General features: G+C 34.3%; 1 protein-coding gene across 3 annotated transcripts; it reads right to left on the reverse strand.

Annotated features, from left to right (window-relative positions):
• Window positions 1–665: 665 nt before the first annotated feature.
• Window positions 666–19985, reverse strand: LOC129298504 (glutamine--tRNA ligase). 3 transcript variants are annotated; one of them, XM_054936920.1, is made up of 24 exons: window positions 19702–19985; window positions 14697–14837; window positions 14494–14544; window positions 14174–14245; window positions 13858–13957; window positions 13600–13695; window positions 12225–12286; window positions 12026–12127; window positions 11819–11911; window positions 11275–11493; window positions 11147–11202; window positions 10494–10584; window positions 10323–10409; window positions 9791–9988; window positions 9602–9700; window positions 8896–9027; window positions 8673–8809; window positions 7213–7312; window positions 7032–7127; window positions 6710–6810; window positions 6520–6625; window positions 6349–6438; window positions 6125–6254; window positions 666–1065 (listed from the first exon to the last, which is right to left on the reverse strand). In XM_054936920.1, exons 2-24 carry the CDS (start codon window positions 14832–14834, stop codon window positions 971–973), a joined length of 2451 nt encoding a protein of 816 aa, XP_054792895.1. In that variant the 5' UTR covers window positions 14835–14837; window positions 19702–19985; the 3' UTR covers window positions 666–970. The 3 variants fall into 3 exon arrangements, with proteins under 3 accessions (XP_054792895.1, XP_054792896.1, XP_054792897.1); XM_054936921.1 differs by lacking the exon at window positions 19702–19985 and adding an exon at window positions 18904–19123; XM_054936922.1 differs by lacking the exon at window positions 19702–19985 and adding an exon at window positions 15041–15321.
• Between the last annotated feature and the right edge of the window lie 6061 nt (window positions 19986–26046).

Here is a 26046-nt window from a genome sequence, read left to right on the forward strand (position 1 = left end):
GTATTGGAATCTCAATCCCCTTTTAAGTAATTTATCTTAGCTCCTGGGCTTAGCCCTCTTCCTACTTAAAAAAAAAACAAAAACAAAAAAGACTGCATCAAAATAAAACCCGTCTGTGTTTAAATTTTGCATGGCCAAGATCTTTCCGAACACATTTTCATGCATAACAACGGCATCAATTTGCTGTGGGCTAGGCACTAGTAAATACATTGAATGGGCAGGCTTTCATAGTCTTGAAAATTTGTCTGCTAAGAATTCACCTTATACTCTCAATCATCTAAGCTGTTGTTCATTAACAGAAAACGATTTTAAAAAGTTAGGTATTTAGTGAGAAGCAACTTGAAAAAGACCACAGCAGGACTAAACACTAACAAACAAATTTGATCATGAAGTCCCTGTCCAATGTACGTCGCTATGAAACAACAAATTAACTCAACAGAATAGCACATTAACTGATGATCAAGTGAAACGGGATAAATAAAACAGTACCAATTATTAGCCAAATGCTAATACATTTAATAGGTAAAAGATTTCTGAAATCTGGAGATTCATTCGGTTGAACTTAATGGACCATTAAAAGGACAACCTGGACAACATAACCCATTAAGAAAACGATACCACAAGCTGCTCAAATTGCTTCATCGGGTGTAAACAAATACATTGGATAACTTTAAAAAAAATACATTGAATAACAAATAAAATGCTCAAGAGTTTATAGTACATAATAACACTGTAGCGTGAATATAGATAACCAAGGAACTACTAATTACTTCTTAAATGAATTTACACGACCAAAAAGTTTGTCTAAACCATAAACTGCCCCAGTATCAAAGTGGAAGTTTGTACATACAATTTTTTCCAAAATAAAAAATAAAAACTAATTTTATATCTGTTTCAAGTGATATTCGGACAAGTATTACCCATTGATCTTCCCGCATGATCAGAACTATTTCTAGTCCGCAACCAAATCCTATTTCCAACCTTTACTATAGCTGTCTTTTAAGGTCACTGTCCGATTAAAAACAAGTTTTTCAGGAGTGGAGTCCTCGTCGACCACAAAATAACCTGGAATTGCAAATAAAATAATCATAAATTATAGCACAAAGACAGAATTATAACATCTAGCTTCATGCGTACTCATACTTGTGAAGTGAGAAAAAGGAATCATGAGAAATTTACCAGCCTTATACAAACTTTATCAAACCTCCAACATATGCACGCACATTCCCACCACCCTCACTTTGCACTCTTGCTTCAAAATACTTGCAATTCAAAACTTTAGTACTTTTATTTTTATGAATTCATATTTTTTGTATTTAGTTCTGTGGTAAGACTATTTTGGTTATATGAGTCAGCACCCTCAAAGTTGCAATTATTTTAGAAAGGCTCTGACTGATTTAGGTTGGGCATTGGCACCTCCAATTTCCCGAGTCAATGAGTCCCTTCTTAAATTATACAACAACAACAACAAGCCTTTATCCCACTAGATAGGGTCGGCTACATGGATTGCAAGACACCATTGTGCTCTATCATTTATCAAGCTTTTAGGAATATTATTAATTAAGAGATCGCGTTCAACAACTTCCAAGAGTGTTCTCTTAGGCCTTCCTCTACCTCTCTTAATCGGACTCAAAGTTATATGTTCCACTCTTCTCACCGGTGCCTCCCTTGGTCTTCTTTGTACATGCCCAAACCATCTCAACCGATTTTCTATCATTTTTTCCTCAATAGGTGCCACCCTCACTTTTTCGCGTATGTACTCATTTCGAATTTTATCTTTACGTGTATGTCCGCACATCCATCGTAACATTCTCATCTCTGCTACTCCAACTTTATGCTCTTGCTGTCCCGTTAGAGCCCAGCATTCACTACTATATAACATTGCCGGTCTGATAGCAGTGCGATAAAAACTTTCCTTTAAGTTTATTAGGCACCTTATGGTCACAAATAACTCCTTTAGCTTTTCTCCAATTAAACCACCCAGCTTGAATTCTATGTGAAATATCTCCACTGATTTCGCCATCATTTTGAATAATGGCTCCCAAATATCTAAACTTTTTCACTTGAGGTATAATTTGATCTCCCAATTTCACTTCCAAATTATTGTCGAATATTCCTTTACCAAATTTACAATATAAATATTCCGTCTTACTTCTACTCAGACGAAAACCTTTCGACTCCAATGTCCTCCTCCATAACTCAAGTTTACAATTAACCTCTTCTCTTGTCTCTGCTATAAGAACTATATCATCCGTGAAGAGCATACATTTCGGGATTTCCTCTTGAATATGTTCCGTCAAAATATTTAAAATCCAATTGAACAAATAAGGACTCAGAGATGATCCCTGATGTAGTCCAATCTTTATAGGAAAATCCTTTGTTTGACCACTAGGTGTTCTTATACTAGTTTTTACCCCCTCATACATATCTTGTATGGCTTTAATATAAGCAATCCGTACTCCCTTTTTTTCCAATGCTTTCCAAAGCACTTCTCTTGGTATACGGTCATAAGCTTTTTCCAAATCAATAAAAACCATGTGTAGATCTTTATCTTTACAACGATACTTTTCCATTAATCCCCTTAGTAGATAAATCGCCTCTGTAGTTGATCTACCTTGCATAAAACCAAATTGATTCTCAAAAATACTTGTCTCCAATCTCAACCTGTGCTCAATTACTTTCTCCCACAATTTCATTGTGTGGCTCATGAGTTTAATCCCTCTATAGTTAGTACAATTCTGAATATCTCCTTTATTTTTATAAATAGGAATTAATGTACTTCTCCTCCACTCATCAGGCATTTTCTTGGACCGTAAAATCACATTAAATAACTTAGTTAACCATCTCACCCCTTCTTCACCTAAACATTTCCACGCTTCGATAGATATACAATCAGGTCCGTTGGCTCTACCATTTGCCATTTTCTTAAGAGCTTCCTTTACCTCCTTATCACGTATTATTCGATAGAATGACAAATTTTGTTCTCCTTCACCAGTTACTAAATCCTCCAAGTTACTAGATGAATCCTCTCCATCATTGAAAAGTTTAGAAAAATAAGTCTCCCATCTATTTTTAATTTCATCATCTGTAACTAAAATTCTTCCCTCTTCATCCTTAATACACCTTACCTTTCTAAATCTCTTGATTTTCTTTCCCTACTCTTGGCAATCTTATAAATATTTTGCTCTCCTTCCTTCGTCTCAAGGTTCTTATAAAATTCTTCAAAAGCTTTAGAACGAGCTTCACCCACAGCTCTCTTAGTTTCCTTCTTAGCCATACGGTACCTCTCCCAATTTTCCTCATTGTTACACAAATGTATGGCTTTAAAACAGTTCTTCTTATACTTGATTTTGTCCTGTACACTATTATTCCACCACCAAAACTCCTTATCTCTCGAACCAGAACCTTTCGATTCTCCCAAAACTACTTTTGCAACCTCCCGTATCTTTTTAGCCATATCCTCCCATATGATGTTAGCACTTCCCTGAGATTCCCAAATTCCTTTATCCAAAAGATTTCGCTTGAAAATATCTTGCTTCTCACTTTTTAATTGCCACCACCTAATCCTTGGTGTTACTACTTGTCGACGTTTTTGAATTTTACTCATAATACACACATCAAGGACTAGGACCCTATGTTGTGTCGTAACAGCATCTCCGGGGATCACCTTACAATTTTTACAAAGTCTTCTATCTGTGTTCCTAACCAAAAGAAAATCAATCTGTGACCTTGAGGCTCCACTTTTGTAAGTGATGAGATGCTCATCTCTCTTCTTGAAACAAGTGTTGGCAATCTTAAAATCATACGCCAATGAGAAATCAAGAAAAGTTTGTCCTTCATTGTTTAGCTCTCCAAAACCAAAACCACCATGCACCCTCACATACTGACCAGCTTCCCTCCCAACATGCCCATTAAAGTCTCCTCCAATAAAAATCTTTTCACTCTGTGGTATATGTCGAATCAACCCCTCCAGATCCTCCCAAATTAATTCCTTAAGACTGGCTTCTGTCCCGACTTGCGGCGCATAAGCGCTAACAATATTAACAGTCTCACATCCAATTATCATTTTTAAGGAAATAATTCTGTCTCCAATTCTGTTAACTTCTACAACGTTCTTCTTCCACTCCTTATCTATAATGATGTCTACTCCATTGCGTGCACTTACTTTTCCTGTATACCAAAGTTTGAAACCTTAAATATCCCTCCTTAAATTATGTTTTCATATAATTTTGTCCGGACTGAACATGTGTTCTGAGTTAGTAATAGTATTGCTCACTCTGTATTTTGAAGTAAAATCTCAATATAACTTGAGCTAAAACCGAATTTTAGGTCTCTATCTTTATGTATTAGGTTTTACATGGAGCTTTAAGTCGCCAAGTTATTTGAATCAAAATGGAGAGCAAAGAACCAGGGCTGAACCATTCAGATGCAAGTTGAGAGTTCTGGGAGTTAGAAGCCTGATATTTGCACCCTACACTGTCCAGCAAGTCCCCAGCTGCAGCACCAAAATCCAACACATAACAGCAAGTTCAGTGCCACAGCACTGAGCTCCCAGTGCTGCAGGACTGGCTGTTAATTTCATATTTTGTAAAACACAGATTTTCCACCTAATTTTGTCATCCATAAAAGCTGAAGCTTAACTAGGCAAAATGAAGAAAGATCGAGCCTTTGAAGGAAGTTTCCATAGGTTGGCCACAGGTTTCGTAAGGATGAGAATGACGGATGGTGAAGAGGAAGATCCAATCGAACTTCCCTTGATCAATCACTCAAGGTCCTTAAATGATGCCTTCTATCATATTCAACAAGCAATGCTCTCTGTTCTGTTTATTTTATCCTAGTTGTTTCATGGATGATTTTTGGTTGATTGCACAAACTCTTTCTACTTGCTATACTATATTAAATTGCTCTTTTTCCAATGGAGTTTATGTACTACACTTGATGCTTTTGTTCTATTGTCTTGATTTCCAGGTGGAATGTTGAATTCTATGCACATCCGATTGGAGTAATAGAAGAATGGCCATTAGGATGATTAAGCAGGATAGACAATCAAACTCAAGTGTACTTGCATCTGATTAGGGTGATTATACCAAGGCAGACATTGATTCAACAAATGCCATGAGTAAATGCTCACAAGGCATTTGACAAAACGCATCTTAGGTTAATTGGTAGTATTGATCAAATCTGTTGGAAGTATTTGACGTTGATTTAACTTGAATTCTTCTATTACCAAGCATTCTATTACCGAGCATTCAAAGATTCAATTCTTCTGAGTCTTTAGTTATGCCTTTTGGAGTCCTAGTGTTGAGTCTTCAAGTAATTCTCTTGCTTGTATTATCGCTTCCTAGTAACATGGGAGACCTGGATCACTAGCTTGTAATTGATGCACATACCATACTAGGTAACAAGTATTAAAAATAAGGGCTTCTCAATCCCATGAGGAACAGAATTACCTATACTCTAGATTTTTCATATATTTAGTTTTAGTTTTCTAGGTGTCCCTAGTTATCTCATGAAATATCAAACCTTTCTAAGACTGTTGAGGATGGAAACAATATAGGCACCATCTCATGTGTCATTAGAGCTTGACACAACCCAATTCACACCGTGTAAAGAACTACCTTACTTGCTTTTGCTTTAATATTAGTTTTTGCAAAGTTCAAGTGAGAGTACTAGTTATGTTACTCCCTTCAATTCTATTTGCAAGACCCTACCCATTGGTTCTTAATATAAAAACCCCTTACAAAAATTTAATGAAACATTCGCGAACTCTTAATTAATAATATTCCTAAAAATTTGATAAATGATAGAGCACAATGACGTCTTGCAATCCATGTAGCCGATCCCACCTAATGGGATAAAGGCTTGTTGTTGTTGTTGTTGTTATTCGTGACTCGTTTCAAAAAATGTCCCTCGGTTGTTTCACTCTTAATGGCTTTTTCATCCCCACTCTCTCCCCACAATGAACTATACCAATCAAAGGGAATTTTGGAAAGTTGTAGAAAAATTTGACATTTAACTACTTTTAACTAATTTCGTTTATGAGAATTGTAAATAGAACACGACTAAAGGGAGTATAATATAGTGATATTCAATATAAAGAATCAAGGAAGGTTGCCAAATTTACCTAATCTTTCAAACTGGAACTTCTCACCAACTTTCGCATTTCGTAACGAGTCCACACCATATGCATTTGGAATTAAAACTTTGGACTTGGGGTTCAGATCACCAAGCCAATCATCAAGTTCAGCCGGATTCTATCGCAGTTATTAGAATAAACATAGCCAGTCAGCACTAAAATAAAATAGAATAGCCATTTGATCGAGGGCAGGGAGAAAAAAGATGACTGACCTCCGATAGGAAAAGCTTTTCAAACAACCTGACTTCAATCATAAATGGATCAACTCCAGGGGAAGGTTGAGGAACCCAATGAAGAACACCCTATACATCTTAACCAATATTACTATACAAACTCACAGAAAGTATTATTTTTAACATGAAGATTCGGAAAAAACAATAAACCTTAGGCTTTGTCTTCTTGGAAGGATCATATTCAGCTCGGATTTCTAAAACCGTCTCGTTGTCATCAGCTAGTATAACTTCAGTGCACTTTATAGGAAAAGCATATCTGCACAAAATGAGGATCTTGACTGTTGGGTATATAACTTCTCATGAAAACATGACCAAATTATAATCTGTACCTTGTGCTTACCTAAGTATCACTGATTTACCAGGAGCCAGGCCATAATAATCTTTGGAATCTTGCATCCGAAAATCCGAGCGTTCGATGTATACAACGTTAGTAAATGGAATCTAAGAACAAAAACAAAATTAGTAATAATGTAATACATAAAAAATTGCTAGGCACACAATCATATCGAATAGGGATACAGTGATATAGATTAATTTGGTAGGCAATGGTTCATGACAGTTAATCAGTGGATGAACATTAAATAAAATTAGTTTAGTCAAAAAAATTGGTTGGCATGTTGCTAATACTCCAAAGATATTGGTTTCTTGAAAATAAAGTTCACCTTGTAGAGAGCAGATGCATCATCAGCTTTAGCATCAGGCCACTTCTTTGCATCCACCTCTGTAGTTGAGTTGGCTTCCAGATTAGTAATGACAACCTTTAAAAAAAAACAATCAGTCTTTAGCAAATTAAAAAAAAAATCAACAGTATACTTTAGAAGAATGCAACCAAGACACATGTACCTTGAGCGGATATAGCACAGCCATTGCACGAGGAGCTTCCTTGTTAAGTTCTTCCCTAACATGATACTCAAGGCGCTCCACAGATATTAAAGTGCCATCACTGCATCAAAATGATTTATTTTAAAACAAAGCTAACCATAGCCACGTTTGATACATCCATTCCAGTCAGACATGCTTTTAAATGCATATTCAGTAAATAACTATTCATTTCTTGTACACAAACAGCAGTATCAGGTCAAAGATTTGCACGTGTTATTCCACAATAAACAGAAACGAAAATTCACAGAGCAGAACATTATCCAAATATTGTAACAAAGGAAAAACAAATACATAAAGCAAACAAATTTAATTAATTAAATTAAGCCATGCATTGTTATTAAGATAAGATATAAGCATCTAAAGCTCAAAATATCTCTCACAAAAAATAATAGCAAGTTTTCTTAAAGCATTTTTTGCATATATGGTTATCTACTTTTTCTTTCTTTTCCTTTCTTCTGTCTTCAAAAGTAGTTGTTGCTGCTGTTGTTATTGTTCTCCTTTTATAAAACTTCAACAATTTCATTCAAAAAAATTTACAAAAAAAAAAAAATCCATGAGATTTATCCTTTATGCTTTAAATCCAATTATGAATACCAACTATCAAGCCAAAAACAAAATATGAATACCAGTGAAGTGCATTTTCTGTATTAGTGTTTCCCATCTCAACGATGAAGCAATGAGAATAAATAAATAACAGTCACTTTATTCATAAAATTTTTTCAACGTGGCAATCTGGCTGAGGAAGTGTCGATAACACAAATCAGCGACATTTTCTATAACCGCAAAAGATAGATAAAACCTTTCAACATTATGCCTTTGCTTTAGAGGGAAGATTTGGAAATTAAGGAGTAAAATATATTCATAACACATCTTTTGCCAGCGTATTTGTAACAATCTGACATCATTTCAAGAAATGCTTGATATGCAATTAAGGAGTGTTGATTAGTTGAGTATAGTTGTACATTAGAATGCAAAATAATACAAATTTACCCTACAAGATAAATTTTATTCCCATTCTACATGACTGTCATAAAATTTCCAGAGTGACACAGTCATCTAAGTTAACAATTAAGCACCAACCTTGGGTGAGTTAATTTTTCACTGAAATGTAATGCCACGTTACATAGATATATGGTTAGCCAAAAAATATCCAAAGAAAGAAGGGGTTTTAGTCAGTTTAGACTGCAATCAGTTTGATCCAATAATAGTGAATAACCAAAAGCAAATGTCAGCAAAACTTTCGAAGTCACATAAACGTAAAATTGCAAACAATTGATGTCGAGACTATGAATCATAGGGTAAATATATTTCAAGTATTTTTTCTGCAGTAAAAACTTAAATTCTTATCTGATACAATTAATTGCCAACCATGATGATGGTCACATATATAGATATTATTTCTCTATGCATCCATATCCTACCTTCTAGTGATTCCAATTCCTCGAACAAAAGCATTGATTGCAGTTGGAGTCACACCTCTGCGCCGCAAACCTGCTAGTGTCATCAGACGAGGATCATCCCAACCATTCACCCACTTCTCCGTCACAAGACGATTGAGCTTTAACAGCAATACATAAGAAATAATTAGGAGCACAAAAAATGTGTTATGAACAGATTTTAACATGTTCAAAACAATTGTCTCACCTTACGCTTTGACATAACAGTGTTGGAGATATTCAACCTCGAATATTCCCAGACATAAGGTTGGTAGAGTCCCAAAGAATGCAATAACCAATAGTATGATGCACGACGAGTTTCAAATTCCAGCGTGCACAGCTGCATGATACATGCATAAATTGACTAAGAAAACATAACACTTGGAAAGATAGTAGATCATATACTAGATAAGCATACATTAGAATTTACAGCATGAGTTAACACAAACAAATGGAAAGATAATAAATAATAAGAAACTGCCCTAAAAGGAATAAACAAAAAGCCAAAGAAAAAAATTATTACATCAAAAGAACTCTCAATCCCCTTGGAAAAGGACATATAAGATGAAGTTTTTTTCTTAAAAAAATATATCCAGGAAATTCAAGCATTCCACTCCATCCATAAAAACAGCACCGCACAATTTAGGAAACCCCTAAATAAAAAACTATAAAAAGCTCTTATGAGTCTTAACAGACCCGATTGCTCATCCAAATCGCAGCAGTATAGTCTGAAACTACCGTGCAACCTTAAAGTGCAAAACATAAATATTTGGACCAAGCCTGCCCCTTCCACAAAATGGTTGTAAATTTATAAAATGATAAATTACAATAAAAGATTCCACTCACTTTCTCAACACATAAATATCTTAAATTGAAATAACGCATTGAAAAAAATGTAGTGAAAGAGAACTTACTGAATGTGTGATGTTCTCAAGAGAGTCCACAATGCAGTGAGCATAATCATAACTGGGATAGATACACCACTTGTCTCCAGCATGAGGATGAGGGGTAAACTAAAGGCATAAAGAATTCCCGCCATAAGATTGCATGATCTCCATGAAGCTTTAAGTTATCACACCAAACACATTTGGTTGTGTGCTCACCTTAATTCGGTATGCAATGAGGTCATACATATTGTAATTATCACTCTGCATGTCCTGCTTCATTCTAAGTGTGGCTTTTCCTTCTTCAATAAGACCAGTTCTCATATCTTCAAAGAGTTTCAATGATTCTGCAATTGGTCTGTCCCTCCACGGACTGTTCAGTTTCTTCTCCCTATACTCCTTTATCTCCTCTGGTGTCTGAAACCAAATCATTTAAATGCATACTTTGCCATATGGAACTAATACAGAATGAATTAAGAACATCATGCAACTTTCTTATCCTCTATTAGTTTAGTACTTTGTAACATGTAGAAGTTATTTGGTACACATCAACAATTTTATCCCAGCTGATATGATATAATTTCATGCAAAATGAGATAGCTGCATGAAACAACCAAAATGCTAAGAAATTATGCTTTGGATGAGTCAATTAGTAGCTGATCCATTCATCTCATCCTACAGTAACAAACCACTTAACAGAACAGTTTACCATCTTCACGTTAATAATGTACAGAGATGCTTTATTACTAACCTGATGATCAACGTATGCATGACCTCTTCTTATAAGCTCCACAGCTAATTCATACAGTTCTTGGAAGTAATCACTGGTATAAGTAATCTGCATAAAGAGCAGATCTTTTAAACAATCAAAAAGGCGTCAGTGTAGAAGCAAGAGAGATGTCACTCATACAAACTAGCATACCTTCAATGGTTCCCATCCCATCCACCGTACAATTTCTTCAATGTGATCAATATATTCCTTCTTTTCTGCTTCAGGGTTTGTATCATCATACCTAGAGCAAGAAAGATCAAATTGAAAGTTCCTTTAGAGAGCTGATAGAAACTTAATAAACCTTTTATGATGGCCTGTGAAAAGCCAAACCCAAAAACCTTTGACATGGAAGGTAATAATCATGACATGAACATATGCAGTAGAATTGCAATCCACTTGTCTTGTACAGAATAAAATTACCAGATTGACCAATTAATGACTAAAACATTAAGCAGATGCAAATTAAGGAATAATTCAATCAATGCAATGAACAGATGCAGCAGGATTTCTACAAGAAAATAAGGCACAAATCATGAATATCTTTTTTTTTTTCCTTTTTTTAGGGGGGAGCTGAAAACATGAGGCATTTCCATCTTTGCTTAAACTGAAATAATGAAGCAGTTATTAAAAAGTAAAGAACAAAAAATTTAGAACTAAGATGTTTGAGATGCTAAACACACCCTGACAGACAATCACAAAATTTGAGTGTCCATAGGAGCAACATCTACCCTTTCCAGCAAATAAACACCAGTAGCATTAAGTAGCAAAAAAACATATAGGAAATTAATAGCAAACACAATCACCTTAGATAGCACCCTCCACCTCTATCTTTTGCCAAGCCAAAATCAATAAACATTGCCTGAGTAACAAACAAGTCAATGAAAAGGATATATATTAATCTGCAGGGATATCATAAATGCATTATATGTACCTTGGCATGACCAATATGCAGGTATCCATTCGGTTCAGGTGGAAACCGGGTCAAAACACTACCACGCTTTGCTTTTAAGTGTCTTTCAAGAAGCTCCTTTCTATACATGAGGTGCTTGTCAAGAATCTCCTCTTTAGCTTTCAAGTGCTTGTCAAGAAGCTCTTTTGTATTGCAACACCTCAGAATACTGCCATTGCTAAAAGGTACTTCAGTATGCACCTGAAAATCAATAAAAAGTATAAAATGCTCATGAGCTGTTGTAATATGAACTAATGCCACAGAAACTTTAATGTTTCAACAAGAAACCCAGCATATAGGAAAATTTATAATCTGGAGAGGCAAAACAACACAAACTAGAAAGTTTCAATGTAGCTATAGATCACCCCACTGCATGGATACTATCACATAAATCGATCCGTTGACAGTAGATTGCAATGATTTTACAGAACAAAAACACTGTCAAATTGAGGCAAGAGTCTACGACACAACGTGAACAAAATAGAATGATTATAAAACTAGTAATTAGAATAAGACAATTATTTACCTTAAAATTTTCCTCAGGATTAGGGAATATTAAAAATGGATTCAGATCTTCTTCAGATGGCTTTTCTGGAATAGGCACATCAGCTGCCTTACCCTATGTAAGCATGTGAGCAAATTTGTAAAAATCCTCCACTACCCATGACATCAAAATAAAAGGCAATGAGAAAATAAGTGTATAACAAATCCTCCAATATACAGAAGTACTCACCTCTACTTTAGCAGGCTTCTCTTTCTTCTTTTTTACAGGTTTTTCATCATCTGCAGCCGTCCTTTCACCAAGCAGTTCAAATAATTTGGCATCCATGACTTGCTGCGATGAAAAAAGAGCAGAGGAGCAATGATTAAAAACACTATCATCGTCTATGATTTAATTTCTCATATTAGCTTTCTTTCATAGCCATCATCACCTTGACAACTTTAGCATCAGCCCAGGGATGCCTCTTCCGTACATGCCCCAGTAACTCACCAACTAGCAAAAAAAGGTTAAAAGTTCGTAAGTGCTGAAAAGGTCCACAGTTTGGAACAATTGGGCCAGAATAAACTCTAAAACTATCATATACTAGAACTAAGGTAAAATAAATCAAAATAACGATTTATGCTTAGAGGGGAAAATGGCAGTTAACTTCTTTAACCCCTTCATTCCCATCCATCTAAATTCCAAAGGAAGTGTTAGATCATGGAGATTAAGATTAGTAGTTATTGTGCCGAACTGGTATTTTTATTAATTAACAGAGGACCAGACATGGAGAATATTTCCAGATCTAGTACAATCCTAATAATAATAAATCTGACCTATTTCTCTCTCTATTAATCCCAGATTTGGTGCAACAGTTTAATACTTGTTCCTTTTTCAATTTCCAAATGTTAGGGCATTTAATGCCCAGATTTGTTGCCTTGTAATTGTGTTTTGGACCTAAACCTGCGTGTTATTAATTCTATTGCCCCATTTCTATGTATTAAAATCTTCATTCCCTCTACCTCTGTTCGACAGAACTATTCAACTGATGAATGAAAATAATCAAGATATTTTCGGAAATGCTTTATCATGCTTAGATCAATGGTGATCCCTTGCCTTCCTCCACCCAATACAACATCAATATCAATAATAGGCAGTATGTAGCGACACATGAGCATGAGATAAGCTAACAAAGATGCATTTTTTTAAGAATTCAGAGCCATCAAAAAATGAGGAGGTTTTGTCTTGAATGCTCAAAGTGATACAGCAATTTCACCAGAGGTGTTACTACTCCCAGTTTCTGTTTTCATGAATTATTGTTTGTTATTGCTTGGATCAAATCAGATTTGATTGTTTTTTTTTTCTTTTTCTTTTTCTATTTTTGTTATGAACCCCAGAAGTTTTTATTTCTGTTCAAGCTGACACATTAGTCACATCTTTTATTTGGTCAACCACTAGTCTCATTTTTGAAAGCTAAATATCAGAGGAAACCAAAAGCTATTGTTGTTGGTCAGTAGTATCATAAGGAAAAAAGACAGCATCATCTCTTGCCAGGTTATACATTTGACGTCTATTTTGTAAGGAACCTGCTACATGAATGTAAAATGGGTATCACAAATAATAAATAACAAAGTTAACTACTTATGTTGCAAAGATGCAAGTTTGCATATCCTATATGACACAATCTGACATGTCAGATACAGAAAATTAAAAATTGAGATGTTAGTATGGGGTACTAGCTAGCAACGCATGATAATTTTGAACTCCAAGCAAATTTACATGATTAAATTAGTAGGTTCCATGACAATGGGGAATTGGACACCTACCATTAGTTCGATACCGTTGCTCCAGAATAGTAGCCTTATTTGCTTCAACTACTTCATTAACAGTTTGTTTGATTTCTTCCAGTGAAACCTCAACACCTGCTCACGCATGTAAAGAAATTAGAAACACAATCAACGTTTAACCAGCACTCAACATTGAAATCAATATGAGTGGAAGAAAACAAAACCATTAGCAGTATATCTTAATAAAAAGGATTGGACGCTACAGTTAATTATATGACATTGCTCTTTCTACCATACCAACGCCACAAGCTTCTTCAAACTTCCCCAAATCAAGGTTCTCTGGTCCCACAACAGCAAGAAAGGCTAGTGCTGCATCTAACTGTGCTGTAGTTTTTATCTGCAATTAAAATGTTAGTGAGGCCAAGGGTAATACTCCAGTGTACAAATTCATCTAAGCCAACAATTTCATGACAAACGTATATCAACTAAGCAATGAAAGATAACATGGAATGACATAATCACACAAGAGAAACAGCAATGATATTGTATAAGCCAAGCATAAAACATTGAAAAGAAACTATTCTAAACTCCTTTAAGAAACTACTCTAAACACCTTTGATGAAACAACGTATTGCAGCAGCGTCGGACGATGCACTAAGGCATTGGCTGGATACTTTGTGGCAACCTGCCACATAGATTAATGGCAAGAACTATTTCAATAAATCAATAAATATTGATAAAAACTCCTGAAAAGAAAAACACCGGTAAGAACTTTTTTTTTTTTTTGGGTAAATATTGAGGAATGTAGAGTCCATATAAAGATATGATCCAAGCATTCCCCCCAAAATTTGACATACACAGAGAAAGAAGAGAATTTTTATCCTCCAATGATCCATCAAAGGAAAATTGACCGTACTCCAAGATATATCTTACCGTGTAGAGTAGATTTCCAACAGTTCGATTGCATCCATCAGTAACAGCAGCCTTAAAACACCCAAGAACCAAATAAAAACGTAAAATTAGTCTGAAAAAGAAAAACTTCAAAATTCTCAATTGGAAGTATAAACAGAGATTTCACTCTGGGATGAAAAATCCCCAAGAAATAAGTTTCTGGTCCAAACAACAAGGTTTATTACCTCATTAATGACAGCAGTGAGATTGGCCGTGACTTTGTTGTTAGCAATTGTGTTCCGAGCCGTGCGTTCATCTAAACTGATCTTTAGAAATAGCTCCAAGCACTTATCCTTATCAGAGTTTTCCTCCTTAGCCAGCATTCTCTGATGTTCACAGAAAAAAAAACAACTCAAAATGAGTGAAGACAAAGATCTGGGAATCACCCAAGATTATAGAAATCAAGGAAAAACAATTTGCAGTATAAAAGTTCCTCCATTTCTGATAATAAATGCCTCAAGAAACCAAATTCGGGAATCAGAAGTTGCATGTGCTTCAAAAGGTATAATTTTGAAAGGAGTAAACGAACCTCTGGTTTCAATCCAGCAAAGAGACAGTAACTTCACGTAGACGTGGAATAGAACTTTAGGGTTAAAGAAGATCCAATAATAAGACAGGGGTAGGGATGGAAATGAGCCGAGCCTGGCCTTAGCCATTTAGGAATGAACCTACAAGGCAGGCCTCAAGCTTGAGACTAGACCTATGGCCTATACAAGCCTTTTCTAAGGCTGCTGCCTGAGATTGCGTAAGGTCTTGGCTTGGCCTAGCCTAAAGGCCTGCCTTTTTAAGAAGGCCTTTAAATAGGCTTAAAGGCCTTAAATAGGCTTTAAGCCCATCAAGACATACTTAAAGCCTACTTATCAATTATTATGAACTTGAATTTTTCAAACACTAAAATATTATAATTCCATTTAGTACATGATACATTACTCCATACAGCAACACAATAGAGCATAAGCCAAATCCATGAAAGGTAGAACAAGACAACAATTCAACAAATGAAATTGAACAGTGAAAATAAACCAACAACCATCCAACAATAGATCAAAGTAGAAACAATCAAGTTTTCAATGTGAACTCTTCTTGTTGAGATGGCTCCTACACTGAAAAAATGAATTCAAATTAAATATATGGATTTATATAACAAAAAAACCAACATCTTCTTATGAATTCAAATTCCCTCAGATGGCACCATCAAGCAATGATCAGCAAATATATCACTATCATTTTGATCAAATCAGTGTCAAAAAGGAAAAAACCCATCTAGTTTCGAATCCTTAACATCATAAAAAGCTAAATAGTATTGCCAGCATGACACTAGATTTAAATGCAACAACAATAACAAGCCTTATCTGTAGTCGGCTACATGAATTGTATGATGCCATAATGATCTATCATATACCAAGCTTAATATCATAAATAACACTAAATTTATATAACAAAACAAAATCTTTTTACATAAGTCGCTGGAAAAATGTTGTATGTAAATGTCAAGCATGAGTGAAAAGCTACATCCTTTTACAGCAAGATCAAACTATATTGAATTACACCCTTGACAGATTAATGCAACTGATTTATCAGCAAGCGTAACAAGTTCATTGACATATTGAAACTCCAAAGATATAAGTTCAGAAAATGGGCACGTGACTATAGTTAAATATACATAACACATAAATTCGTAGAAGCAAATCCGGCTCGATGTCGGCATTGATATATTGAAATAAGGTTTCAAGCCTTGCCAAAATCACTCAACTAAAGCCCAGAAAACAAGCACATCCTCTGGGGTCAAAAAGTACTCAGGCAGCAGAAGCGGGATGCAGGTTGGAATTTCTTTTTTTTCCCCCCAAAGCTTGTAAATAAAAAAGAAAATCATCAAAACTTTCGCTCCAGATCGTAAGAAAATTATTAAAGCAATAACTATTTAAAAATATAAGAGAATTCAGAAATGAATAACAATTATAAATTTATGATACATGACTATATACTACTAAAAAAAAAAGTAATGATCACAACAAAGAAACATGTAAGTGAAGCACCAATATAGGTAAAAATATCGGATATGATACAACATGATACATGGACACGGCAATTTTTAAAAATTTTAGGATATAGGTACAGCTATTTAAATAATTAGATAAACATAATAAAATAAAAATAATTAAATAGTAAATATTTAGATATACATATATTTTCAATACAATAAATAATAAAGCAATTAACAAGATAATGATTCTCATATTCTTCATTAATAGTAAAGTTAAAAGAAATAAACCAAGGAAATGAAAATCTGACCCAAAAAAAGATGGAAATTGAAAAAAAAAAAATATTTCTGTGGTGGGGTTAACTTGTGTGATTATGAGATTATAAAAAGCCAAATTGCAATATCTTCTTGTTCGTGTTTTTCAGAATTAATTTTCCCAGTTCCCACTTTCCTTTATTAATAAGAAAAGAAAAGAAAACTTTGATGCTATGTTTGGATACACATAAATTTAGATTTGAGCCAAATCCATTATTTGGATAATCAAAAATCCAAATCCTCCCTTAATTTTTTTGTAATTTGAAATCCTTTCTAAACTCATATTATTTCAAATCCTAACTTAAGGTCTTTTATAATTTGACCCAAAAGCATGAAGGCTTGATCAACCTGCCAACAATAATTCGACCGAACTACCAAAGCTGACGAAAACAAGATGCCATTGTTGACTGGGACGAGATGGCAAACTTCCACAAGAATTGGACCAACGACAACAATGGCGATCAGACGCCCGACTTCCACAGGTATTGGACTAATGGCGACAACAAGACCAGACGCGTGACTTTCAATCAGATAGGACCGACGAGGACCGGACTCCCGGCTTTCAACCGGATAGGACCGATAGGGACCGGACGCTCGACTTCCATTGAGACCAAACCAACGGCGATGACGAGGATCGAACTTCTGACTTCCATCGAGATCGGACTTGTTGGACCGACGACGACGACGGGGACCAGACGATTAACTTCCACCAGGATTGGACTAACGACAACGACAACAACCAAATGCTTGACTTCCACAAGGATCGAACTAATGATGACGATGACGGGAACCGGACGCTCAACTTCCACCAAGATCAGACTAACGACGACAGGAACCAGACGCTCAGCTTCCACCGAGACAGGATAGACAGCGATGACGGGGACCAAACGCCTGACTTCCACAAGCACCAAACAGTGATAATGGGGATCGGACACCTGACTTCCACCGGGACCGGACAGATGTTAACAACAGAGACTGGATGCCCGATTTCCACCACGACCAAACGAATAGTGATGATAGAGACCAGAAGGCCGACTTCTACCAATACCGAACCAAAGTGGAAGACAGGGACCTGACGGCCAACTTCCACCAAGACCTAATCGGCAAGGATGACGAGGCCGTCAATCTAGTCCTAGTGGAAGTCAACCACCTAATCCCTATCGTCCTCCTTGATCCAATCCCTGTCGTCTCCGTTAGGCCGATCCCGGTGGAAGTCGAAAGTCCCATCCCGGTCGTCATCAATGCCACAGTCTCAATCAACTTTGTTTGTCTAATCTTGTTGGAAGTTGGCCATTCAAATCGTCGACAACGAGAACCAGACACTCCACTTTTGCCAAGACTAGATAGACAGTGACGACGAGGATTAGAAGCCCTACTTCCATAGGGAACAGATGAGGATGACAAGGACTGGACGCCCAACTTCCACGAAGACCAGACAGACGTTGACGACAAAGACCGATCGCCCGACTTCTACCGTGACTGGACTGACAGTGACGACAGGGACCAAACAGCCAACTTCCACCGACACCAAACCGAGAGGGAAGACAGGGACCGGACAGCCAACTTCCACCAAGACCTGACCGACAACGATGACTAGGCTGTCCGTCCAGTCCCAGTAAAAGTCGGCTATCTAATCCCCGTTGTCCTCCTCGATCTGGTTCCCGTCGTCGTCGTCAAGCCAGTCCCAGTGGAAGTTGAAGGTCCCATCCCGGTCGTCACAAGTGCCACATTCCCAATCAACTTTGTTTGTCTGATCTTATTTAAAGTTGGCCATTCAAATTATTGATTTTGACAAATCTTTCAAGTTTCTTTTAAATTCAAATATAAATTTTAAAATTTAAAATTTTATTTTAATCTAAATAAAGAATTTTAATATTATAATTTAAAATTTTTTATATCATCCAGATAAATTTAGAATCCATGAATTTTACATGAGATTCCAAATTCAAATTCCCAACTTAAATCCATCCATCCAAATACAACCTAAAGCTTGACTATATGCTCGAAGACTGCGACGGAAGAGAAGATGTGGACAGGGGTGGGCGATTTCAGAAGGGAAGAACTGACCAAAGAAGAGGCGCCAGAGAAGAACTTACGGCAGAGGCCAGAGAAGACAACGCCGGAGAAGAACTGAATGGAAAAGCGACGGAACCAACTTCTGATATGGGGAGGCCGGAGAAGACAAAGCCGAAGAAGAAGCAACGGAATACAGAGGTGAGGCCGGAGAAGACGCTGAAACTGTGACTGAGGAGGCGTCGAACTGATGATGCGATGGCGACCGTGGGTCAGAGAGACAGAGCAATGCTCACAAGCGACAGATTTTGCAGAGTGAAAGAGGAAAGGATGGACTGGACGAAGCATATAGGGCTTCTGATTTCAGGAAATTTAAAAAAAAAAAAGGCCAAAACGCAGAATTTCATGTCCAACCCGTATCTACCCGAACCTACCCGTGTGCATTCCTGTCAACCCATGTCCGACAAAAGATGAAAAAGCAGACATGCCGCATCCGCGTCCTGAACGCGTATCCGTTATCCGACACGGACATGGCAGCAATCTGGGCGTGTCCGTGCTTCATAAAATTTACCCCATGTCGATTATGGTCGGGAAAATGCAGTTTAAGAAGGAAGCGATTTGTTCTCCTCTATCATTCTTTTCTGATTAAATAAATAAGAAAAATCGTTTCAAACACACAAGCCTCAACTACAAATTCATCATCACCACTCTCAAAAGCATAATATTCAGTAAATCAGTACGTATTCAGGTAGCATTAAAATCATAGAGCAGCCATCCTAAATCAAATCATACATCGACAAGGCCACTATAAATCAGAGAGCAATCAGCAAATGGAAGGATGAGGGAACTCAGTCAGCAGGTATGGAAGAATGGAACGTTACCTCTCTTCTCTAGGTGAAAACTTGGACAAGCACGAAGAGAGCACGGCGGCGATGGCGAGGATGGAGGAAAACGGCACTGCGATGGAGCACGAGCAGCAACGGCGGCTAAGTTAGTGAGGGTGTGAGAGATGCGTGTAGCGAAGCGAACGGCTGCAGAAGAGAAGTAATGTTCAAATCCAAGGGGTTGCTGCCTCTGCGAAATTTATGAAGAGAATAGAGAGCAGAATCAGAGGGAGCTATAGCGTGGGTTTGGGGGCGACAGATTCTCCGTCCTCAGATTCTGCGTTTGCGATCCTATGCTGACATTTCTTCTTCAACGTGGGCTCCAAGTATTGAGTAGCTTGGGCTCTTACGCTTATGGGCTTTCCCGGGATAATGGTTTTTGTCCTGTAAGAAAAGAAGTTTGCCGGAATTATCAATGAGGGGGAACAAAAAAGGAAAAATAGATTTAAAAAATAAAAAAGCACAAATGACGAGTAAGGACCATATGTAGAAAGTAATAGTAATTTGGCTAAAATATAATCTCTCTATTCAAAAATATAAAATATTTTTAATTAAATTTTATTTTTAATAAAGTAATGACTTGTCTTTAAACTAACACTATCTTTATATATTTATCTCTATTTAATAAAAAATTTCACATAAAAAATATAAAGTAATTTATTCAATAAAAATATTTTAAAAAATAAAATGATTACACCTTAAAAAATTAAAAATATCTTACATTTTAGACATTCAATCCCTCAAAAAATATCTTATATTTTTAAATGCATTGATTAAAAAATTCTCATGAGTCAGTTATATGGAACTCTCATTACCTTAAAAATTTGAAATTAACTTCCTTAACATTTTTATTTATCACAGACTCTTTTATCATTATTTCCTATTTATCTTACAAACAGAAACTATTATGTCATATTTAAAAAAATACACAGCAGCTTATATGCATCCTATAAGCTAATAATAACTTTATAAAAATTCTATTCATATTTTTTTATTAGTTGTGCATATTTTTCTTGTTTTAAATGATAAATTTTTACTTAGATAACCCTTCCTTAAGTTATGTTAAAAAAATAATTAAAATATTTTCGTATGTCAAGCGCCCTATATATCTCATTAATTGCAAACTCTGTTAATAAGATAATAGAGTTATTAATGGTAAAAGGCTCTGTAAAAAAAATAAAAGATTAAGAAGTTTAATTTTAAAAATTTAAATGTAAAGGAAGTTATGCTGGTATTCTGCATTAAAGTTTATAATATAGAACACGTATGTACAAATTCAATACTCTTACAAACTTTGAGGTGATTAATAGCAATAACTAATTATATTTTAAGTTTAAATTTTAAATAGAGTTGAGAATACAAATTAAATCCATCAAATTGCACCTTTAAACTCATTTTCTTCTACAATCAAGCCTTGAAAATTAAGAATTTTGATAACATCACGTCTCCTCCCCCCCCCCCCCACCGTGCCAAGCATGCTAAAAGAGTAAACTCTCAATAAGTGTGAGTGTTAGCATTTGTGAGTTCCCAAAGCCTTTCACCCCCAATTCCCTTTAAATGTTTAAGCTATTTCAAGTCTGAGCAAAAAATATTCTCAAAGAAATGACTAATCACAGCTTGAAAAAAGTGTGTTCCCTCCAATCCATTTCATTGAATACCTTTTAAAAAAGATAAAAATAATTTAATTTATAAATTATTGAACTGATAATATATTTTATTTTAAATAAAATATCTAAACTATTATTAAAAAATAAGAAAGAGAAAAAAAAATGATATTATATGATTAATTTTACTTATTTTTTATTCAAATATTATATTTAAAATTTTACTTATTTTTATTTTTTATATTTTTATTATATTAATATTGACGAGATTAATAAAAACAATTATAAATAGATTTGAAAGATGTACAAGTTTGGGTAACGCAAAGGTTTCGGAAAATCGAATCGGGGCGGACGGGAATAAGAGCTCGCGTAAGGCGAGGTTTGACTATGTGGAAGTCAATTGAGTTTGATTGGTTGAGTGATGCCGTTCGGTGATGCCACCATCTCCGTTTGAATCTGACTCGTTAAGAGGCAGCAATAACTATTCATGCCATCTCAGAAAGCCAGGCGTGCTACACGAAGTGGGCCTTGAAGTGCTTATTGGATTGGGCTTATTTCTTTGATTTTAAGTTGGGCCCCATAGTCTATGAGTCTGCCCCAGTCACCGATTTTAGGCTAAACAATAAAAAATGGATTTTGAACATATATTAAGTATGTATTTTCAGGTTTGTTGTATATGTTACATGTTTAAAGTAATTCAATAATAAATAAATGTGTAAATAAGTTGAACTATGTATTATTTCACAAAAATTAAATCTTAGGAAAATATTGTTTATAAAATATAAGCAATATGTAAATACGCGAGAATGTTTCACTAATGTCCTTATCACTCTGACCTTGATTTTTAACTCGAGTGACAAATCCTTAAACATATTAATTTGGTCTCTTGTGCATTTTAATTCTTTAAAGTTTTGGCATGTATATTGATAATAAAAATAAATTTTATAGGCTCTCAAAAAAAATTATATATATATATATATATATTATCATCAGGCTTTCGAAGCCTGACGGAACACTTGATCAATTTAGGTTGAATTTTAGAAAATGATCAAAATAAACCTAAGCTAATAAGAAAAGGGTGCATGCGGAACTAATTTTAGTACTTATTATATAAATAAACACTGAAAACTCATTCCCTCTAGATTGTTTATATTTAATTTTTATAGTTCAAATTATAAAGTTTTTCACAGGCATTTTTTAAAGTAAAAAATTATTTTTTAAAAAATTAAACTGACAATTAAGATATTGTCTTATTCTGTACCCATGAAATAATTTTTTTAAAAAATAAAAAGTAAATGATTATAAATTTGGATTAACAATTGAGAGGTGATCTGGATGATGAGGACGGGCTGATACCGTGGGAGCTGGCTTCTCTTCGTTGAGCCCTGCTTATATATAAGAGCCATTAGATTATATTTGATTATTTAAATTAAATATTTTTAAAAATATAGGTGTTGTATGCATGACCCTGACTAAATATACGTTTGAAGCCAATGATTTACTCGCTTGAAATTCTAATTCTATATACATTATATTATTATTAATTTAACTTATTGTAAAATTAATTTAATATAATTTAATAAATATTAGTGTATAATATAAATTTTTTATTTTTTATTTTTTATAATTATTATTTTTGTGTATTTATAAAAAATGAACTGTTTGTTGATCGAGATTTGAATTTTATTATTAGATTTCTAAATATGTATTGTTTAATTTTTAAAAAATTATGAAGATTTTAATTTTTTCTAATTTTAAAACATTTTAATTAATTTTTAATGCTTAATTTTTTTTTTTTTTTTAATTTTTTTAGAACAGGGCTTATGGGCCCAATCTAAACCCTTTAAATAAAGGTTGAGCCTAAAAAAATAAAAAATAAAAAAACAAACTTAAGAACTTAGGCAATTATGGGCTAACTCATAAGAGTCGAGTCTGTCCATTTCTCAACTCTATCCTTAAGCAAAAATTATATTATTAATTAGTATTAGTATTTCTCATACTGGCAATTTTGATTATGGAGGTGGTGAAGGATGCATAGCTGAGATGTGTTCATATCTTCTGAGAAGATAGGCAACATTTGCCACCAATTTCAATGCAGCTTAGGAGTTGTCTTGGTTTAAATTTTGGTGTTGTTTTATTCTTAAGTTGATGTTTGCCTTTTAATTGCAAAAACAAAGTTCGTATTAGTATTTAGTATTTAGTACTTCCGATAATACATTTAGTATTTACTATTTACACTAACTAATGAAAGAATCTTCTAAGAGTAATGTCAGAATTTGTCAGACCCTCCTCATGGGTACTGAACCTCCTATCAGGGATATTTTACCCTGTCTTGTAAAGATATTCAAAACCAATTCAATTTGATTACACCAAGCTAACATAAATTAGTCAAAATCAATTGTAAATGAGATTTGATTTGATTTTTTTTAGTATGATAGATTAATTTAGTTTGGTTCAAGTTTTGTTTATAAACATTTGAGTCAAATCTAACCAAATTTTATGTTATTTATTATATATATTTTTATAAATTTGTCAAAGTTTTTTCCCTTTTTCAAGTTTGGTTATTTGTAAATCATTAATAAAAATAAATTATAATGAGCTAAATGTTATTTATAATTAAGATAATTTTTAATTTTATAATCAAGTATTTTAAAGATAATACTTTAATTTTTAATAGTTAAATATACTAAATTTGTTAAAAAATATTATTTTGCGTTCAAGAGATTTTTTTCATTGTAAATAATAATTAATAGTTAAAAACTATCAATGAACGTAACTATATATTAGAGATTAAGAAAACTATATCATTAAAAAAGTTCAAACATGTTCCAAGTATAAATTAAACTGAATCAAACCATTCAAAAATCAAACAAATTCAATCTAGTTTTTCCTCATAACCAAACTGGAAGACCAAACCAAACTTATAAACACTCTTATAATATCTTGCACACAAGATATTATTAACGACCTCAATCTACAATCAAGATTCAACATCAAGTCACCAAATAATGATAGAGCTTAAGCAACATGGTGCTCATTAGAATTTGGTTGGATTAAACTAAATATTGATGCTCTATGGACACATATGAAGGTCTCATCTGTGGTGATCAAGAAAATTAGATTAAAATATTTTTCTAAATACTTTAGGTTACCATCTTAACATTGCAATAGAATTTATGGACAATGGCCAAGCTATATGTACTTGAGGGGGCAAATGCCCCCCTCACATGAAAGAAATTGTATAGATAATATGTAAAAATTACAATCTTACACCCCTAATTTTAGAATTTTGAACCCTCTAGACTCAATAAAAAAACATTTGGGTTCAAAAAAATTTTAAATAAATGATATTTTTACTCATATTTCATAAATTTAAACCAAATAATTTTATACTCATTAGACATATTATCAAAAAAATGGATTAAGAGTTGTTTATTTTGTAATAAAATTCAAGAACAACAAATTAAAGTCATCCTTTTAGGTTCTAGTTTTCTTTTTCTTTTTTCTGTTTCAAATTAAGTTCTATATCAATTTTCTCAACATAATGTTTTGGCTAAATAAATCTTCAGTATATTTTTCCAAATAAAAATATGCATAAATTTACTTTTGTTATTATATTTTTTGTGTAATGTTATTATTTTTAAAAATTACTGTGATATTTTTTAATTATTAATTTTTAAATTGAGTTGTCTCGCACCCTCTAACTCTAGATCTTGCCTCTACCACCGCTTATAGATATCCTAAAAAATATTAAAGTATGCTAGAATGAAAACTTCACTAAAGTTAATGTTTATTTTGATTCTATTAAAACTCTCACCTCATTTAGCACACCCACAACAAGAATCACCCTTTATCTAATATTATAAATAGGATTAGAGACTTAGTTGTGAGAGATTAAATTGTTGCATTCAATCACATATTTAGAGAAACAAATAGATGTATAAATTAGCATGCTCATTATGTACCAAATGACAATCTTGACACGATGATTTTTGTTGAACGACCTTTAAAGTGTAGAAGCATGATCTATTCCAACCTAAACTGATTTCTTCCTTACATGTTTTTTCCTTGGCATTGTACTAAAAAAATTTGGGAGAATTAGTTATACATATTTTAAATTACTAGTACAAAAATAATTTTTTTACAACGGTTAAAAATGATTTCTTAAAGAGGTTAAAGAGGCGATGTTGTTTTAAGGGATGTAGAAAGTCTCTCTTTTTCCATCGGTTATAAAACTGATGTAAAAATTAAATTTTTTACATCGATTATAAAGTCGATGTTAAAAATTATATACAAGAAAATAAAAAGAATTTACTTTAACTTTTAACACCTGTTGGGCTCTCAACCGAGGAGGAGGGGGGCAGTTGAAGGAGGGGGAGGGGGAGGGGGCGGGCGAGGGAGGGGAGGAGGGAGACGGGGCGGCGAGGGAAGGGGAGACGAGGGGGAGGGCGTGAGAGGGATGAGAACTGAATGGAGGAAGGAGAGTAGGAATTTAAAAAACACTTTTTATACCAAGTGGCCAGGAATTGAGTGTAAAAAGTACTTTTTACACCGGGTGGCCAGGCACCCGATGTAAAAAGTGTCAAATAATTTAATGTAATTATAAAAATACCATTGCATTATTTTTTTACACAATTTACCTTTCAATCGATGTAAAAGGTATACCGTAAATTTTATATTTTGTATCAGTGAATGCACCAACTTATTTTTTGGGCCAAAAAATAAATCACCAACTTAT

Source organism: Prosopis cineraria, unplaced genomic scaffold (assembly GCF_029017545.1).
Source record: "Prosopis cineraria cultivar Desert tree isolate PC_DT_omini unplaced genomic scaffold, ASM2901754v1 PC833, whole genome shotgun sequence".
In the NCBI taxonomy this organism is placed as follows: domain Eukaryota; kingdom Viridiplantae; phylum Streptophyta; class Magnoliopsida; order Fabales; family Fabaceae; genus Prosopis; species Prosopis cineraria.

Excerpts from the sequence above, each read along its gene's own strand:
- LOC129298504 (XM_054936920.1), bottom strand. The coding sequence starts at position 14,834 with ATGCTGGCTAAGGAGGAAAACTCTGATAAGGATAAGTGCTTGGAGCTA. Across the intron at positions 6,626-6,709 it reads GGTAAATCAGTGATACTTAG|ATATGCTTTTCCTATAAAGT; the intron begins GTAAGCACAAGG and ends CATTTTGTGCAG. Across the intron at positions 1,066-6,124 it reads GTTCCAGTTTGAAAGATTAG|GTTATTTTGTGGTCGACGAG; the intron begins GTAAATTTGGCA and ends TTGCAATTCCAG.